Below are 19264 nucleotides of genomic sequence, written 5' to 3'. Positions count from 1 at the left end.
TATGTTCCACAGGTTTAAAATGTGCCCGCAGTGATTGCTCCATGATATCAATTGGAAGTGTCCAATCCTATCAATCTAAGTTTGCTCCCATTCTTAGTCCTTATTCAGACATATTTGGGTTGCAGTAAGAGAAAAGTTTAGGGATATCTGCATCATTGTATGATGTATGACATCTACCACACCCAGTAGTAACATCAATTTTGCTATGATTAATAGAATTTCCAATTCAGAGAACTTACTTATGCTGCTTTGTAGAAAATAAGTTAAAATATGGAGAGTTTTCTCATATTATTAGTGAAATTTGAAAAATTTAGTCCAATGTAGATCTGGGGTTTTAATGCATAGTGAAGATCATTGAGTCTGGGAGGAAGCATTTAGGTCATCAGTCAGTCACATTGTCTGAATATGAATCAGGACAGAGTGTTGAGAATGCTTTCACTAGACTCCAGAAAAGTTGGTTGGTTTTTATGTACTTGCCCACTTCCTCGCCCGTGGGAGGAGCTACAAATGTTCAGTCTTTCAAGGGCAACACCCATAGGGAATTAACAACCCACAATCAAATTCTGGATCCCTATTATCTATTCAATCCTTAGGATCTATTTCCATTGACTCATAGCAAACATATCCCATGATCTCTCATGGCTAAGGGTAGTATCACATGTGTAGGAGTAGATAGTAATGCAATTCCTACTCCTCTCACCAATTAATCACCGTCTTAAGGGTGTACAAAATTAGATCCAACTACTCTGCTGCATCTGGAGGGGGGGAGTAGTAGTGCTTTCTGGGAGTAATAGTGCTTTCCCATCTCTGTAAATAAAAAGTGATTTCTGGGAGTAGTAAATAAAATAAAAAATTCAAATTGAAATTTACTGTCTCCAATTAATAACCACATTTTTGAGTTTCTGATAGATCATTTCAGGTTCTTGGAAGATGGATCATCTCAGACAGGATATGCTGTTTCTACTTAATCAGATGTTGTCAAGAAAGAACCACTCTCTCCAGCAATGTTAGTGCAGGATACAGAGCTGAAGACACTCACTGAGGTTTGTAAGATGGTTGAGGGTAAGACTGCTAACATCAATATTAGTCCAGGTATACCTTCGGTATCACTCATTATTATGGTCTAATCCGGTGAAAAAGAGATTTTGTTTGATCTATGGGTAAGTCCATCAATAATGAATGCTGAGTGTATGAAAGATGTTTGATGCCCTGGTGCTGCCTGAAAAGGTAAAGGCTAAACTATTACCTGAAGTCTACGCTAAGTGGAAGTCTGTGTGATACAGGATGGCTTAGGGCCAGTAGACTTCCAAAAAGTTTGTCTTTTTCAGATACAGGTTACAGAGGCTGAAAGGAAACATCAAGGGACAAAGATACAAGTGATGTTTGAGAACGGATTCTGGAGAGTTGGTAAGAAACTCTTCCTACAGAGGGCACTCTACCTAAGGAGGATGGATTTAGAACATGGGCAAATCAAGAGAGAAATGGTGTGATTGGGTTCTGTGGTGGATCGCTCCTGGGTTTAACAATGCTACCACTAGGTTAGTTGAAGGTGAATGCTGTAATAATGATGGGAGAACTATGGGAGTTCCAGGAAGGCATATGACAAGGTCATCTTACCAATTTCAGAGACTGCGGATTGACTACATTTAGAACAAAGGTGGAACAGTGTGGATATGTCTGTGTCTGTATTGATCTCTTTCCAGGATATATGGAGATTTGGCCTATAGCAAAGGCTACAGCTAAAAGATACTGACTGAGTTGAGAGTACCTACCCCTAGGGCTTTTTTCCCATCTGGTACACATAGAAACATAGAAACATAGAATGTGTCGGCAGATAAGAACCATTTGGCCCATCTAGTCTGCCCAATATATCTGAATCCTATGAATACTCCCTGGCCCTATCTTATATGAAGGATAGCCTTATGCCTATCCCATGCATGCTTAAACTCCTTCACTGTATTTGCCGCTACCACTTCTGCAGGAAGGCTATTCCATGCATCCACTACTCTCTCAGTAAAGTAATACTTCCTTATATTACTTTTAAACCTTTGCCCCTCTAATTTAAAACTGTGTCCTCTTGTGGTAGTTTTTCTTCTTTTAAATATGCTCTCCTCCTTTACCGAGTTGATTCCCTTTATGTATTTAAAAGTTTCTATCATATCCCCTCGGTCTCTTCTTTCTTCCAAGCTATACATATTAAGGTCTTTTAACCTTTCCTGGTAAGTTTTATCCTGCAATCCATGGACCAGTTTAGTAGCTCTTCTCTGAACTCTCTCTAGAGTATCTATATCCTTCTGGAGATATGGCCTCCAGTACTGCGCACAATACTCCAAGTGAGGTCTCACCAGTGATCTGTACAGCGGCATAAGCACTTCACTCTTTCTACTGCTTATACCTCTCCCTATACATCCAAGCATTCTGCTGGCATTTCGTGCTGCTTTATTACATTGTCTTCCCACCTTTAAGTCTTCTGAAATAATTACTCCTAAATCCCTTTCCTCAGATACTGAGGTCAGGACTGTGTCAAATATTCTATATTCTGCCCTTGGGTTTTTACGCCCCAGGTGCATTATCTTGCACTTATCCACATTAAATTTCAGTTGCCAGAGTTCTGACATTTCTTCTAGTTTTCCTAAATCCTTTTCCATTTGGCGTTTCCAAAAATAAACAATAAGATACACCACAAGATACGCCAAAGTCCTTATGAAGTACTCTTTGGGAATGCCCCTGTATTGGGTCTCTATTTCCCTAATAGTTACAGATGCAGCATAGTAGTTTTCAAAAATTATTGTGTATTTCCAAGTTTTAGTTGTTTCCTAGAATCCAGACTGTATAGAAGCGATTCATTCTTTACAATCAGGAGATTGGGTAGTGATGAAACGAGAGATGTGCAGACAGTCCTAGAGTTACGGTTTGAAGATCTACATCAAGTCCTGATAACCGCCGCCACTGCTGTCGAATCGAAAGAAGTGCCTGATTGGGTCTACGTGTCATGTTGCAATCAAGTGCCAGGACTATAAGAGCCATAATGTTGTTTCATGCCTTATTGTTTATTCTATATTGCACAGAAGGAAATCACAGTCAAATCCAATTCCATCAGTATTAAATTATCAAGATGAGTCAGGAACAACTAAGTTGACTTTTGCAGTACAGTGGACTGTAAGACAGATGACAGATAGGACATGATAGGTTTTGGTCTGATAAGTACATTTGTGTGACTGGAACTGACCCAGTCTATGGTAATTGTGTTTAGATATGACCATACCAACTGTGGATATTGGAGATTAACAGAATGGAGTACTAGTCTGAAGTATTGGGAATATAAACCAGTGGAAACTACCTCTAGAGTCAGTAAGGTGAAGGTTTGTTGCAATGGATGACTGTCTTGAAGGGAACACCACCAAACAGTTGTTAACATAATGAGTGTAATCCTCGGTTCCTGTCCATTAGAAATCCTATCCAACAGGATTTGGGAATATATGTGTTAGGAGCATGTGTAAGTTTCAAAGATCCCCTAGGCAAATTTAGAATGTTGGTAAGGGAAAACCCTCAAAGTTCATCTGTGGCTCCTACATCCTTACCTATAGTTGGCATTAAATATTTGGCCAATTTAAAAATATGACAAACTGCCCTTAGAGACAGGATTTATACAGGAAAGCCCTTTGGTGTTTTCCCTCCAGAATATTGTTCTTACATAATTCAGCTGAATGAGATGAGTAGTGACTCTAACGTTTACTCTGACAGTTGGTGTATCAAAATGCAGATATCTAGTGATTGTGTGGAGATTTGAAACTCCGACCCGGGATGCAGGTAGAATGAAGTGGCCAATGTACCCTGATCAAGTCCTGACCAAGTACTAATGCCATTTGTTCTATTCTCACCTCCTGAGTGAGATCAAATCATTAGGCAAAAACAATGTCTGGTCACTCCCTACATCCTTTGACTCAAGTGTATACATGGATGCCATAGGAGTCTGTAGAAGAGTTTGATGAATGTAAAGCTAAAAGTCAGATAGCTGCAGGATTCGAGTAATTAATTCCCACGATTAGTAGTATAAAAATAAAAATAAACATGTAGATTGGATTAACATCTCTATTGTCAAAAACAGAAATTTGTAAATTACATCTGTGATGCTGTGAAGGGAATGGTGGAACAACTGAGCTCTTTTCCAGTAATAACAGAACCGACTGGTCCTTGACAGCAGAAAAAGGAGGGGTCTACAGGAACTGCTGCATCTACATTCCAGACAACACTGCTCCTGATGGAAGGATCACCAAGGAGCTGAAGAAACTGATGTACTTTATCAAATGAACTTATGGGAAAACTTCTTAAATTAATCACATCATGGCCAGAATATTTTTTTGGGAACTGATTCAGCAACTACAATGTTATTAGAATTTGGTTTTAACAGGCTGTTATATAGTTCTCCATTTTAGTAAAATAGTTTTTAAAAATGTTTAATACATACATGCCCACACTATATATATGTGCTGTGCCCCTGTCAAAGACAAAGATTATTACATCCTGAAGTAAATAAAACCTTGCTGATGGTTGCGGGGTAAATAGGACAAAGTGAAGGCAAACCCGAAAGGGAGTTGAGGGGACCTGGTGAAGCAATAAGGAAAGTCCAGATTTGAGCTGTTTAGGGCGTTGGACAGTACCTCCCTTTGCCTGTTCACCTTTGGTCTATTTCCTGCAAAAGGAGGGATTTGTGAGAGGTGTGTGTGGTGTGAACATTCTGTAGTACACATTTTTTGCGTAGTACACATTTTTGTCCACAAGATGGCCGCAAACCAGATGTTTGAGCCATGTGTGCATTCTTTTGTTTAAGTCTGTGAAGGTTCTCATTTATCCAGGTCATGGTATATCTGTAAAGAATAAATCAAGGCAACTGGACGTACTGTAGATTTCTTGAAAACTTTTTACTCGTTCTTCCAACGAGCTTTTCTCAGAATTTTTTTACTAAAACACTCGGTAACACTGACATGGAAAAGGATCTAGGAATTTTAATAAACAGCAAACTAAGCTGCAAAAACCAGTGTCAGGCAGCTGCTGCCAAGGCCAACAAGATAATGGGTTGCATCAGAAGGGGCATAGATTCCCGTGATAAGAACATAGTCCTACCACTTTACAAATCGCTAGTCAGACCACACATGGAGTACTGTGTACAGTTCTGGGCTCCTGTAAACAAGGCAGACATAGCAGAGCTGGAGAAGGTCCAGAGGATGGCATCTAAAGTAATAACTGGAATGGGGCAACTACAGTACCCTGAAAGATTATCAACATTAGGGTTATTCACTTTAGAAAAAAGACGACTGAGGGGAGATCTAATTAATATGTATAAATATATCAGGGGTCAGTACAGAGATCTATCCCATCAGCTATTTATCCCCAGGACTGTGACTGTGACGAGGGGACATCCTCTGCGTCTGGAGGAAAGAAGGTTTGTACACAAACATAGAAAAGGATTCTTTACGGTAAGAGCAGTGAGAATATGGAACTCTCTGCCTGAGGAGGTGGTGATGGTGAGTACAATAAAGGAATTCAAGAGGGGCCTGGACGTATTTCTGGAGCTTAATAATATTACAGGCTATAGCTACTAGAGAGGGGTCGTTGATCCAGGGAGTTATTCTGATTGCCTGATTGGAGTCGGGAAGGAATTTTATATTCCCCTAAAGTGGAGAAAATTGGCTTCTACCTCACTGGGGTTTTTTTTGTTTTTTTTTTGCCTTCCTCTGGATCAACTTGCAGGATAACAGGCCGAACTGGATGGACAAATGTCTTTTTTCGGCCTTATGTACTATGTTACTACTTAACTCGGTCCATACCGCAAAAAGGGCTTCACCACATATAACTGCTCTGCTGAACGGCAATTAGTGCCTAATTTTTTACTACTTTTACACTACACAAGAGACTTTTCACTAGATAAGTGCAACGCTGGATGGCGAATATATTTTAATTTCGCCACTAATACACCGCAAACAGGGCAGTAGAATATATCACTGCACCGCACAAGGGCAATTAGGCCCTACATTTTTTTCTATTTTTACACAACAGAAAAGGCTTTTCAACAGATAAGTGCAATGCTGGACAGCGAATATATTTTTATATTGCCACTAATACACGGCAAAAAGGGCTTAACATATAACTGCACCGCACAAGAACAAATAAGACATAAAGTAGAAATATTTCCTTGTAATAAACTCTGTTAATAGCTGTATCAAACATCACTTGCACCGCAATAACAAGAACGGTTTGCTGGAATGACAGAGCTGTATAATGGCAATTTGGATCCCCAGTCAGTGCAGCAAGGGATAACAGGATTGTTCCTATTACCTAGTCAGTAATCTCCCCTACAGAACCCTGTTCTACACAAATGCTGTGAAACGATTCCTCCCTATCCTTTCCCTGCACTTATAAATCATTTTTTCACCACAATTCTTTCCTATCACTGTCCCTAGCCCCTGCAGACAAGTCTCTCCCCGCACTAAGTACACTGGTAAATGGCTGAATCTGAGATGGCTGCCGCCATTTATAGGGCTGTGACATGACAGAGTTGACTGGCTGCATGCATGGCATTATGGGTGATCTCGTCTTCCCAGAGTTCCTTTCTCTATATCCTCACACGTGCAGCAGCCATTTTAGGAAAAAATTCAATTTGTTACCACGAAGAGCAAAGCAATTCGGCTTCAGTGTGAATCAAATTTTTCCTGAAATTCGGAATGAATTCCACTTCATCAGCTTCGATTCACTCATCTATAATTAAAACCCTTAAAAAAAAACTCACTTTATACAAAAACTTGGTCCCCTTGGGACACCTCGTCCTTGACATATTTCCCACTTCAGCCTTAACCTCTATCTGCCACCTTACATCTCCCTCTCCCTTTTCTTTCTCTCCCCTTTATTAAATTTTTTTCTGTCTTTCTCATGTGTATATGACACTGTTTGCTAGCTGTGTTTTAACCCCTTCTACCCCGGGCCAGTTTTCTCCCTTCTGCCCAGGTCATTTTTTAAAAATCTGACATGTGTCAATTTATGTGGTAATAGCTTTAGAACACTTTTATTTATCCAATTCTGAGATTGTTTTCTCGTGACACATTGTACTTCATGATAGTCATAAATTTGAGTCAATATATTTCACCTTTATTTATGAAAAAAATCCCAAATTTGCTAAAAAAATTAAAATTAGCAATTTTCTAAATTTCAATTTCTCTGCTTTTAAAACAGAAGTGATGCCTCATAAAATATTTATTACTTAACATTCCCCATATGTCTACTTTATGTTGACATCATTTTGTAAACATCATTTTATTTTTTAGGACGTTAGAAGGCTTAGAAGTTTAGAAGCAATTCTTACAATTTTTAAGAAAATTTGCAAAACCCACTTTTTAAGGACCATTTCCGGTCTGAAGTTACTTTGTGAGGCTTACATATTAGAAACCACCCGTAAATATAAAAACTACACCCTTCAAGTTACTCAAAACTGATTTTGCAAACTTTGTTAACCCTTTAGGTGTTCCACAAGAATTAAAGGAAAATTGAGCTGAAATTTCAAAATTTCACTTTTTTAGCAGATTTTCCATTTTAACCGCCTCCAGACCGCCTAACGCAGATGTGCGGTCCGGAGGCGGCATCGCTGCGCAGACTGATGCATATACGCGTCATCTCGCGAGACGCGAGATGACGCGCTTTGCCGGCCCGCGCATGCGCAGTTCGGGCCGGCATTTCGTCGAGGAATAATTCGTCATCAGCTTGCCAGCCAATGATCGTGGCTGGCAAGCTGATGATTTTTAAAAAATACAATCAGAGTGCCAGATAGCAGATCATATTAGTAAATATGATCTGTTATATGGCTGCCTGCTCCTCTGCTGGTTCTTTTCGTCGGTTGGATCCAGCAGAGGAGCAGGCTACACAGTGAGTACACCAACACTACACACTTAGCCCCAGATCACCCCCCTGAACCCCAATTAACCCTTTGATCACCCCTTTGATCGCCCCTGTCAATCACTAGTGAAAGGAAAAAAGTGATCAGTGCAAACTGTCACTTTTTTTTTTCACTGGTATTGACTGTTAGGTTTTAGGTATAGTTTAGGCCCCTTGGTTAGGTAGTTTAGGGATCAGTTAGCGCCCAGCCCACCGAACTCCGTTATTCGCTGATTAGCGTATCGCTAATCAGCATTTGTACTTTTATAGTATCTGGAAGTGAGCAAAACTGATCACGGTCAGATCTATAATAGTATTAGTGTCACTTTAGTTCTCCCTCCACCCAAAACGCAGTGTTTGCCCGATCAGACCTGATCGGTCGCCCACACGTGCGTTTGCCCACACCCGCCCCACCGCAGTGACAAAAAATTTATTTTTTTATCGCTGCACATTTACTTTACATGCACTGCGGCGATAAAAAAAATCAGTTTTGATATTTTTTATCAACCGCAGCGTCCTCCGGTACTTCGCTAGCCTCCCCTTTGTAAGACAGGCTTGCTTTTTTTTCTTGGGTAGTCTCAGGGAATACCCCTAAATTTAGTTGCCCACATGTCAAACAGGGGGTATTCTTCTGAAGAGGCCTACAGGCTTCTGACCCAGTCGGATGAGGAATGGGAACCCTCATCTGATGAATCTAGCGGGTCAGAATACGAACCTGTAGAAAGCAGTGGCTCTCTGACCCAAAGTTCGGACGAGGAGGCTGAGGTCCCTGATAGCACCAGGCGTACCCGGCCCCGTGTCGCTAGACCACAGGTTGTGCAGGATCCGCTTCAAGAACAGCAGAGTGGGGCTGCTGCTGTCGGATTACGTGGTGAGGCATACACCAGCAGCGCAGCCCTCCCTGGACCTAGTACCAGCACTGCCGTACAACCTGGTGAAGTGGCGAGCACCAGAAGGGCAGTTGAAGCTGGTACGGTGGCACGAGCAGTAGTGACCCCGTGGCAGCCACCGCAAAGACGTGCCCGTAGAGCCCCTAGAATCCCTGAGGTGCTGGCAAACCCTGATTGGCAGTCCCCAACTTCAGCCGCACCTGTAGTTTTCCCTTTCACTGCCCAGTCTGGAGTTCGGGTTGAGACAGCTCAGATTGGTTCTGGGATTTTTTGAGCTGTTCTTGACTGCGGAGCTCTTAGACATAGTTGTGGCCGAAACAAATAGGTATGCCACACAATTTATAACCGCCAACCCGGGAAGCTATTATGCCCAGCCTTTCCGGTGGAAACCAGTCCAAGTTTCCAAAATTAAAACTTTTCTGGGCCTCCTCCTCAACATGGGTCTAACTAAAAAGCATGAATTGCGGTCATATTGGTCCACGAACCCAATTCATCACATGCCCATGTTCTCTGCTGCTATGTCCAGGGCACGTTTTGAGGCCATCCTGCGTTTCCTGCACCACTTTAGCGACAACACCGCCTCCCGTCCCAGAGGCAACCCTGCTTTTGACCGGCTCCACAAAATTCGGCCCCTCATAGACCATTTCAACCTGAAATTTGCAGATTTGTATACCCCAGAGCAAAACATCTGCGTAGACGAGTCCCTGATACATTTTACCGGGCTCCTTGGCTTCAAACAATACATCCCAAGCAAGCGCGCCCGGTATGGGGTCAAATTGTATAAGCTCTGTGAAAGGGCCACAGGCTATACCCACAAATTTCGGATCTATGAGGGAAAAGATCAGACCCTGGAGCTGGTCGGTTGCCCTGACTACCTGGGGAGCAGTGGGAAGACAGTTTGGGACTTGGTGTCACCCTTATTTACACAAGTGTAGCCCTCTTTAGGCATTTGTTTCTAGAACGGATTGGCGCCTGTGGTACCGCGCGAACTAGTTGCGCGGGCTTCCCCCAACGGCTCGTTAGCACTGATGTGCATTCTGACAGAAGCATTGCGCTGCTGTCAGATTACACGCAAGTCGGTGTATGCGGCGCTGCAAGACGAGATTTCTCCTCTGCAGTAACAGATACGTTTGCCGAGGCATACGAGCTGAGGAGGAGGCGGCGTTCCTATGCTTTGGCAAACACTTTGTATGTAAAAAAATAAATAAAAAATCCCGGCAATGATTTATTCATCCACATCGATTGATGTGAATGGAGAAATCTGGTTTGCCAGGGCATACGAGCTAAGTGGGTATGGATGTTGGGCGGAGCTCCTATGTCCTGGCAGACGCCTTTCCCCTCCTTTTTTTTTTTTTGGCAGAGATTTTTTCATCCACATTGATCGATGCGAATGAAGAAATCTGTGCCGTTCATTTTTTTCTTTCAGCCCAGAGGCTGAACGGAAAAAATAATCTCATTACCTGTATGCTCAATATAAGGAGAATAGCAGAAACTCCTAATGCTGGCCATACATGTAATGATTGCGGAGACCATCAAATGCCAGGGCAGTACAAACACCCCACAACTGACCCCATTTTGGAAAGAAGACACCCCAAGGTATTTGCTGAGGGGCATATTGAGTCCATGAAAGATTTACATTTTTGTCCTAAGTTAGCGGAAAGTGAGACTTTGTGAGAAAAAACAAAAAAAAAAAATCAATTTCCGCTAACTTATGCCAAAAAAAATAAAAATTCTATGAACTTGCCAGGCCCCTCATTGAATACCTTGGGGTGTCTTCTTTCCAAAGTGGGGTCACATGTGGTGTATTTATACTGCCCTGGCTTTTTAGGGGCCCTAAAGCGTGAGAAGAAGTCTGGGATCCAAATGTCTAAAAATGCCCTCCTAAAAGGAATTTGGGCACCTTTGCGCATCTAGGCTGCAAAAAAGTGTCACACATCTGGTATCGCCGTACTCAGGAGAAGTTGGGTAATGTGTTTTGGGGTGTCATTTTACATATACCCATGCTGGGTGAGAGAAATATCTTGGTCAAATGCCAACTTTGTATAAAAAAATGGGAAAAGTTGTCTTTTGTCAAGATATTTCTCTCACCCAGCATGGGTATATGTAAAATGACACCCCAAAACACATTCCCCAACTTCTCCTGAGTACGGCGATACCAGATGTGTCACACTTTTTTGCAGCCAAGGTGGGCAAAGGGACACACATTCCAAAGTGCACCTTTCGGATTTCACCGGTAATTTTTTACAGATTTTGATTGCAAACTACTTCTCACACATATGGACCCCTAAATTGCCAGGGCAGTATAACTACGCCACAGGTGACCCCATTTTGGAAAGAAGACACCCCAAGGTATTCCGTAAGGGGGCATGGCGAGTTCCTAGAATTTTTAATTTTTTGTCACAAGTTACTGGAATATGAGACTTTGTAAGGAAAAAAGAGAAAAAAAAAATCATCATTTTCCGCTAACTTGTGACAAAAAATAAAAAATTCTAGGAACTCGCCGTGCCCCTCACGGAATACCTTGGGGTGTCTTCTTTCCAAAATGGGGTCACTTGTGGGGTAGTTATACTGCCCTGGCAATTTAGGGGCCCATATGTGTGAGAAGTACTTTGCAATCAAAATGTGTAAAAAATGGCCTGCGAAATCCGAAAGGTGCACTTTGGAATATGTGCCCCTTTGCCCACCTTGGCAGCAAAAAAGTGTCACACATCTGGTATCGCCGTACTCAGGAGAAGTTGGGGAATGTGTTTTGGGGTGTCATTTTACATATACCCATGCTGGGTGAGAAAAATATCTTGGTCAAATGCCAACTTTGTATAAAAAAAAAAGGGAAAAGTTGTCTTTTGCCAAGATATTTCTCTCACCCAGCATGGGTATATGTAAAATGACACCCCAAAACACATTCCCCAACTTCTACTGAGTACGGCGATACCAGATGTGTGACACTTTTTTGCAGCCTAGGTGGGCAAAGGGACCCACATTCCAAAGTGCACCTTTCGGATTTCACCGGTCATTTTTTACAGATTTTGATTGCAAAGTACTTCTCACACATATGGGCCCCTAAATTGCCAGGGCAGTATAACTACGCCACAAGTGACCCCATTTTGGAAAGAAGACACCCCAAGGTATTCTTTGAGGGGCATGGCGAGTTCCTAGAATTTTTTATTTTTTGTCGCAAGTTAGTGGAATATGAGACTTTGTAAGAAAAAAAAAAAATATATATAATAATCATCATTTTCCGCTAACTTGTGACAAAAAATAAAAAGTTCTATGAACTCACTATGCCCATCAGCGAATACCTTAGGGTGTCTACTTTCCGAAATGGGGTCATTTGTGGGGTTTTTCTACTGTTTGGGCATTGTAGAACCTCAGGAAACATGACAGGTGCTCAGAAAGTCAGAGCTGCTTCAAAAAGCGGAAATTCACATTTTTGTACCATAGTTTGTAAACGCTATAACTTTTACCCAAACCATTTTTTTTTGCCCAAACATTTTTTTTAAATCAAAGACATGTAGAACAATAAATTTAGCGAAAAATGTATATATGGATGTCGTTTTTTTTGCAAAATTTTACAGCTGAAAGTTAAAAATGTCATTTTTTGGCAAAAAATCGTTACATTTTGATTAATAACAAAAAAAGTTAAAATGTCAGCAGCAATAAAATACCACCAAATGAAAGCTCTATTAGTGAGAAGAAAAGGAGGTAAAATTCATTTGGGTGGTAAGTTGCATGACCGAGTGATAAACGGTGAAAGTAGTGTAGTGCAGAAGTGTAAAAAGTGGCCTGGTCATGAAGGGGGTTTGAGCTAGCGGGCTTGAAGTGGTTAATTCATTCAAGGGTTAACAGCCAAACAAACCTCAATATTTATTACCCTGATTGTGTGGTTTACAGATACACCCCACATTTGGTCGTAAACTGATTTAAGGGCACACAGCAGGGTGCAGAAGAAAAGGAACGCCATATGGCTTTTGAAATGCAGATTTTGCTGGACTGGTTTTTAGATGCCATGTCCCTTTTGAAGTCCCCCTGATGCACTCTTACAGTAGAAACGCCCAAAAAGTGACCCCATTTAGGAAACTAGGGGATAAGGTTCCAGTTTTATTGGTACAATTTTTGGTTACATATGATTTTTTGATCATTCATTATTACACTTTATGGGGCAAGGTGACCAAAAAATTGTTAATTTTGGCAGTTTTTATTTTTATTTTTTACAACGTTCACTTATTTATTTAAGTTTTACACAATAATAGCATTTTTGAAACCCAAAAATGTTCTTTTTGTGATGTAAGGTGACAAAATGGCTTTTTTTACACTTTATTTTTTTTCACGGTGTTCACCTGAGGGGTCAGGTCATGTGATTTTTATTATAGAGCTGGTTGTTACGGACGCGGAGATACCTAATATGTATACTTTATATTATTTATTTCACTTTAACACAATAATAGCATATTTGAAAGGTAACAAAAATAGCTTTTTTTTTACTTATTTTTTTTTTTCATGGTGTTTATCGGAAGGGGTGGATCATGTGATTTATTTATATAGCCGGTCATTAAGGACATGGTGATACCTAATATGTTTGTTTTCCTTTTTTTCTATTTTTTTATCATGAAATCTGGGGAAAGGGGTGTTTTTTTACTTGAACCTTTATTTATTTTTTAAAACACTTATTTTTAGCTTTTTTAAAAAACTTTATTTCTGTCCCACTCTGGAACTTCAACTTTTGGGGGTCTGATCCCCTCTGCAAAGCATTTAAATATATCTGCATTGTAATGCATTGCCTGTTAGAATATTACATAGAGTAATACACTAACAGGTTGCCTAGGAGATCCAGCCTGAGGCTGGATCTCCTCGGCACCTGTAGAAGGCAGGTACCGATGCCGTGCAAGGCATTGAGCAGTCTCTGCATGGCATTGGGCTGCCTTGTCACCCATCGGTTCCCTGCCACAGCAGCACGGGAAATCGATGGGCTCCCTCACCCGCAGCAAACCCCTTCTGTGTTACGGTCAGAACTGAACGCGGCATATAATTGGTTAATCCGCCGGTATGGCTGTAAACAGAGATGCTGACGGATACAGCAGGGGCCCGGCTATCAGGGACTGCCGGGCCCCTGCAGTGGTCGGGCGTGCACCACTCCGGTGCCCGCCTGATCACCATGAAGTATTACGTCAAAATGCGGGAAGTGACTGACTTCCATGAAGTAATAGTATGTCACATGTTGGGAAGGGGTTAATGCAAACAGTATTATTTACTGATGTTATTCTTCATGTGTCATTTAATCTCATTTAACTTTTTTTATCCCCAGCCCCCATCCAAAAGTTAAGGAAATTAATTTAATATGTTATAATACCCAAAATGGGTTCCTGTAAAAACTACAGCTCATTGCACAAAATTAAATGTTTCAGAGAGCTAAATTAAAATAAAATAAAGTATGACTGCTGGAACACGGAGAGGAAAATGTAAGTGGTTACTAAGGGGGTATACCAAAACTTTGTTATTGGTGGTGTATTGTCAGGATAGACCATCAATATCTCATTGGCCTAGTCAGATAATCTGATGTTAAGCTGTTTGTGTTTTCCGAAACAACACGGCTTCATCCACTGTATAGTGGACTTAACTGGTTACTGAAGCCGTGCTAGTTAATGTGAGCAGTACTGCAGCAAAAAACTCAGTTTACTACACAATGGACAGAGCTGTGTAGTTCTCATGCTGGAGCTTCACTGAAACAGCTGATTGGTTAAGTGTTGGAGCCCTGCTGATCAGATATTGATGGCCTATCCTATTGATAGGCCAATGACCCATTAATAACAAAATCATGTGATGCCCCTACATTTAGATACAATTAGATATATCACTAAGGAGTTATAATGCACTTACAGTAGCAAGAAAAAGTATGTGAACCCTTTGAAATGATATCGATTTCTGCACAAATTGGTCATAAAATGTGATCTGATCTTCATCTAAGTCACAACAATAGACAATCACAGTCTGCTTAAGCTAATAACACAGAAATAATTAAATGTTACCATGTTTTTATTGAACACACCATGTAAACATTCACAGTGCAGGTGGAAAAAGTATGTGAACCCCTAGACTAATGATATCTCCAAGAGCTATTTGGAGTGAGGTATCAGCCAACTGGAGTCCAATCAATGATATGAGATTGGAGGTGTTGGTTACAGCTGCCCTGCCCTATAAAAAACACACACCAGTTCTGGGTTTGCTTTTTACAAGAAGCATCGCCTGATGCGAATGATGCCTGGCACAAAAGAGCTCTCAGAAGGCCTACGATTAAGAATTGTTGACTTGCATAAAGCTGGAAAGGGTTATAAAAGTATCTCCAAAATCATTGTTGTTCATCAGTCTACGGTAAGACAAATTGTCTATAAATTGAGAAAGTTCAGCATTGCTGCTACTCTCCCTAGGAGTGGCCATCCTGTAAAGATGACTGCAAGAGCACAGTGCAGACTGCTCAATGAGGTGAAGAAGAATCCTAGAGTGTCAGCTAAAGACTTACAAAATCCTCTGGCATATGCTAACATCCCTGTTAGCGAATCTACGATACGTAAAACACTCAACAAGAATGGATTTCATTGGAGGATACCACAGAAGAAGCCACTGCTGTCCCAAAAAAACATTGTTGCACGTTTACAGTTTGCACAAGAGCACCTGGATGTTCCACAGCAGTACTGGCAAAATATTCTGTGGACAGATGAAAACAAAGTGGAGTTGTTTGGAAGAAAAACACAACATTATGTGTGGAGAAAAAGAGGCACTGCACACCAACATCAAAACCTCATCCCAACTGTGAAGTTTGGTGGTGGGGGCATCATCGTTTGGGGCTGCTTTGCTGTGTCAGGGCCTGGACGGATTGCTATCATCGAAGGAAAAATGAATTCCCAAGTTTATGAAGACATTTTGCAGGAGAACTTAAGGCCATCTGTCCACCAGCTGAAGCTCAACAGAAGATGGGTGTTGCAACAGGACAACGACCCAAAGCATAGAAGTAAATCAACAACAGAATGGCTTAAACAGAAGAAAATATGCCTTCTGGAGTGGGCCAAGTCAGAGTCCTGACCTCAACCCGTTGAGATGCTGTGGCATGACCTCAAGAAAGCGATTCACACCAGTCATCCCAAGAATATTGCTGAACTGAAACAGTTCTGTAAAGATGAATGGTCAAGAATTACTCCTGAACGTTGTGCATGTCTGATCTCCAACTACAAGAAACGTTTGGTTGAAGTTATTGCTGCCAAAGGAGGTTCAACCAGTTATTAAATCCAAGGGTTCACATACTTTTCCCACCTGCACTGTGAATGTTTACATGGTGTGTTCAATAAAAAAAATGGTAAAATGTAATTATTTGTGTGTTATTAGTTTAAGCAGACTGTGATTGTCTATTGTTGTGACTTGATGAAGATCAGATCACATGACCAATTTGTGCAGAAATCCTTATCATTCCAAAGGGTTCACATACTTTTTCTTGCAACTGTAGGCTATCTGAGTTGTGGGAAAATGACTGTGTATTTACAGATGTTTGTGACATATGTTTCTACTATAGAACATGTATTTACAGATGTTTGTGACAGATGTTTCTACTATAAAAATTGAGACTCCCCCCCCCCCCCCCAATTTTATGTGACTGTTAGGGAGTTGAAAAAAAACCTGTTAAAACAAAATCATTTTACAGTATTAAAATGGGATAGTGGTAAAACTTACCTATAAGCCAATGTGGCACTAAAATGTTGCTTTATGTAGGCTTCTAAAACGGTGTTAAAATGTTGGAATTTCCTATCCGCGATGAGTCCAATAATGTAAATCTGAAATAAAGAATACAATTAAACTAAAAAAAGAGAGTGAAATGTATTATTAATTTAAATGTATTTTAAAAAATATATATATTTAATAAAACTTAAACTTGTTTCTTAAACTTATTAATTTAATTTCAGTTAATAAACTGGCATTCCCATCTTGTAATGTTATAACATACTGATTGGATATGCCAGAAGTTGAGAGGCTTATCCTATAGAACCCCTCAATTGTGAGAGCAAAGGATCTTAGCTCCTTCTGACTTTTTAACTGCAAAGATGTATTCCCATCCATTCATTGTTCAGGAAAATACAGCAAAGATGCCTACACAGAGGTTCTGTGGGAAATGAGTGCATTAGACACATTGCTTAATTAGCACTCTTTCGATCTGAATATCATGGGGATCTTGGCAGTCTGTCACTAATTTGGAACTGATGGAAATTCTTTGTGATGTATCAACACTTTTACTGTGGTAAATTGGTTGTTGAAGAAAGCATTATCAATACGACAACGGGAAAGTCATGGCATTCAATAGAACACCAAATAGATACTAAGCATAAGAGAGTTTATCAGTTTTTCTCAAAAAGTCTCTTAACAATTGTGTTAACAAACATCATGGAATGCCTTATAATGCACAATGTCATACACTTATGTCAAATAATCATATGACCACAGATTCTGTGCCAGTGCTATCAAACGAGGCAGCCTAACGTTCATTAGCAACCAGGTACCAGCTGTAACATCCTGGAATAGAGTAAGGATGCTGCTTCACATTCAGTTTTTTTTTTATGTAGTATTTGAAAACAAAATCCAGTGTGGATCATAACAGGAAAGAAAGTATTAAGGGCAGATATATCTCACTTTTTTGAATCCACTCATGGTTTTGGCTACAAACAACACATTAAAAAACCTGGATGGCAGCACCCTGAGAAGGGGTGAAGCGGGAACTTAAAAAAAAAAAATAATAATAATAAGCAGGGAGGAATCATTTGTTCAGATGGAAAAAATGACGAATATTCTAAAAACAAATATATAGCACTATATTCTAGTGCTATATATTTGTTTTTGACCCATGCCTGTATTGATCACGTAATATTCGCATATTACGCGATCATTACGTTGCTGATTTTCACATAAAAAAAGAGAATGTAGAATACTACAAATGTGCAAATATATGACTAATATTCGATAGAATATTCGCGAAATATTACAAATTTGAATATGACCCCTGCCGCTCATCACTAATCATTATGTACTTGGCCCGTGGCTGTGAGGAGGGCTCGGTTGGCCACTGGGCATGGGGAAATTTCCCTGTAGGATCTGTAGCAAATCCATCCTTGACCCAGAGTATGATCCTGGTTATTTAACCCTTTAAATTCTAAATAACAGCTGCAGTTTGTAGGGGAAAACTAGTTTCATCAAATTTATAATGACACGTAGAAAAAAAGTTAACATAATTTTCAAACCTAACAGTGTGTGTGTCGTGGAATAAAATGTAATAAAACTAAACTGACTGCAATTTCTGTTAATAAATTGCATATACCTCAAATTGTTACCAGTAAAAGATTCAACATAAAAAAAAATTCACACAGCCACATAGACAGGAAAAAAGGTTAACACTTTTTGACAGAAAAATTTATTTTTCCATAAAACTTTGCTTTAAATATAAAAAAAACTCCCAAATGTTATAATTTTTGGAATTTTGGAAAATCATTTAAAGGGGTATACCAGCATGAAGCATTTATCACTTATCCACCGGATGCTGACTGCTGTTTCTGGTATTGCCACAGACTAAATAGAGAAACAAAGCACATGGTCAGCCACCAATCTGCGAAACTCCTCCACTTGTGGTCTTGTTACTGGGATAAACAGAGGACCAGGACTCCCTGTTTTCAGCGGAAGACTGGCCCACCAGAGTACCAGAAAATCCTCTGGTGGGTCTAAGCTCTGACCCCTAATAAAACAGGGCCCTTAAAGAGGACCGTTCAACTGTACTGGCGCTGTAGGGCATGTTTACTAGATGTGATATTGCCAATTTCTCATTTTTGATGCGCTGCTCTGTTACGCAGCTATTCCCCCTGTTCTGTTTTGGCGCCCCGTATGCTAATCAATAGCATCAGTACAGGGAGGAGGAGATGGCAGCTTTTCTCAGTGGGCATCTTTCTCCCTGTCTGTGAGCTGTTCAATCACAGCAGACCACGTCACAGCCATTGAGAAAAAAACAGCTCCTCTTCTCCCTGGCTGTGATATGGTCTGCTGTGATTGGACAGCTCACAGCCAGAGAGAAGGAGATGCCCCCTGAGAAAAGCTACCATCCCCTTCCCCCCTGTACTGATGCTATCGATTAGCACACAGGGCACCAAAACAGAATGGGGGCACCACTGCACAACAGAGCAGTGGATAAGGGGAAAAAAATAGCAATAACACATCTAGTAAACATGCACTACAGTGAAAGATATTGATATTGTAATGATAGAACAGGTGAAAGGTCCTATTCAAGGTCCTATATAATCAGAGTGTGAGCCCTCACAATAATGGTGGGCCTAAGGGACTTACAGTCCAACCCTGCTCATTTTGGTGATCATGGGGATGCCAGCATATGGACTCTTATTTGTCTAGCATGTATCACTTATCCAGTGAACAGG

The 19264-nt window shown here is 40.6% G+C and overlaps 1 protein-coding gene across 3 annotated transcripts in view; it reads right to left on the bottom strand.

The window, feature by feature from the left end:
- DOCK2 (dedicator of cytokinesis 2) overlaps positions 1-19264 on the bottom strand; it is a 1177826-nt gene that overhangs the window by 776352 nt on the left and 382210 nt on the right. For all 3 annotated transcript variants that reach the window (XM_044280877.1, XM_044280878.1, XM_044280879.1), the window contains exon 21: positions 16530-16630. In XM_044280877.1, the coding sequence (XP_044136812.1) occupies positions 16530-16630 (101 nt within the window). The remainder of the gene's footprint in view (positions 1-16529; positions 16631-19264) is intronic.

This window comes from Bufo gargarizans, chromosome 2, assembly GCF_014858855.1.
Source record: "Bufo gargarizans isolate SCDJY-AF-19 chromosome 2, ASM1485885v1, whole genome shotgun sequence".
Lineage (NCBI taxonomy): Eukaryota > Metazoa > Chordata > Amphibia > Anura > Bufonidae > Bufo > Bufo gargarizans.
This window is presented reverse-complemented; position numbering and strand designations above follow the sequence as displayed.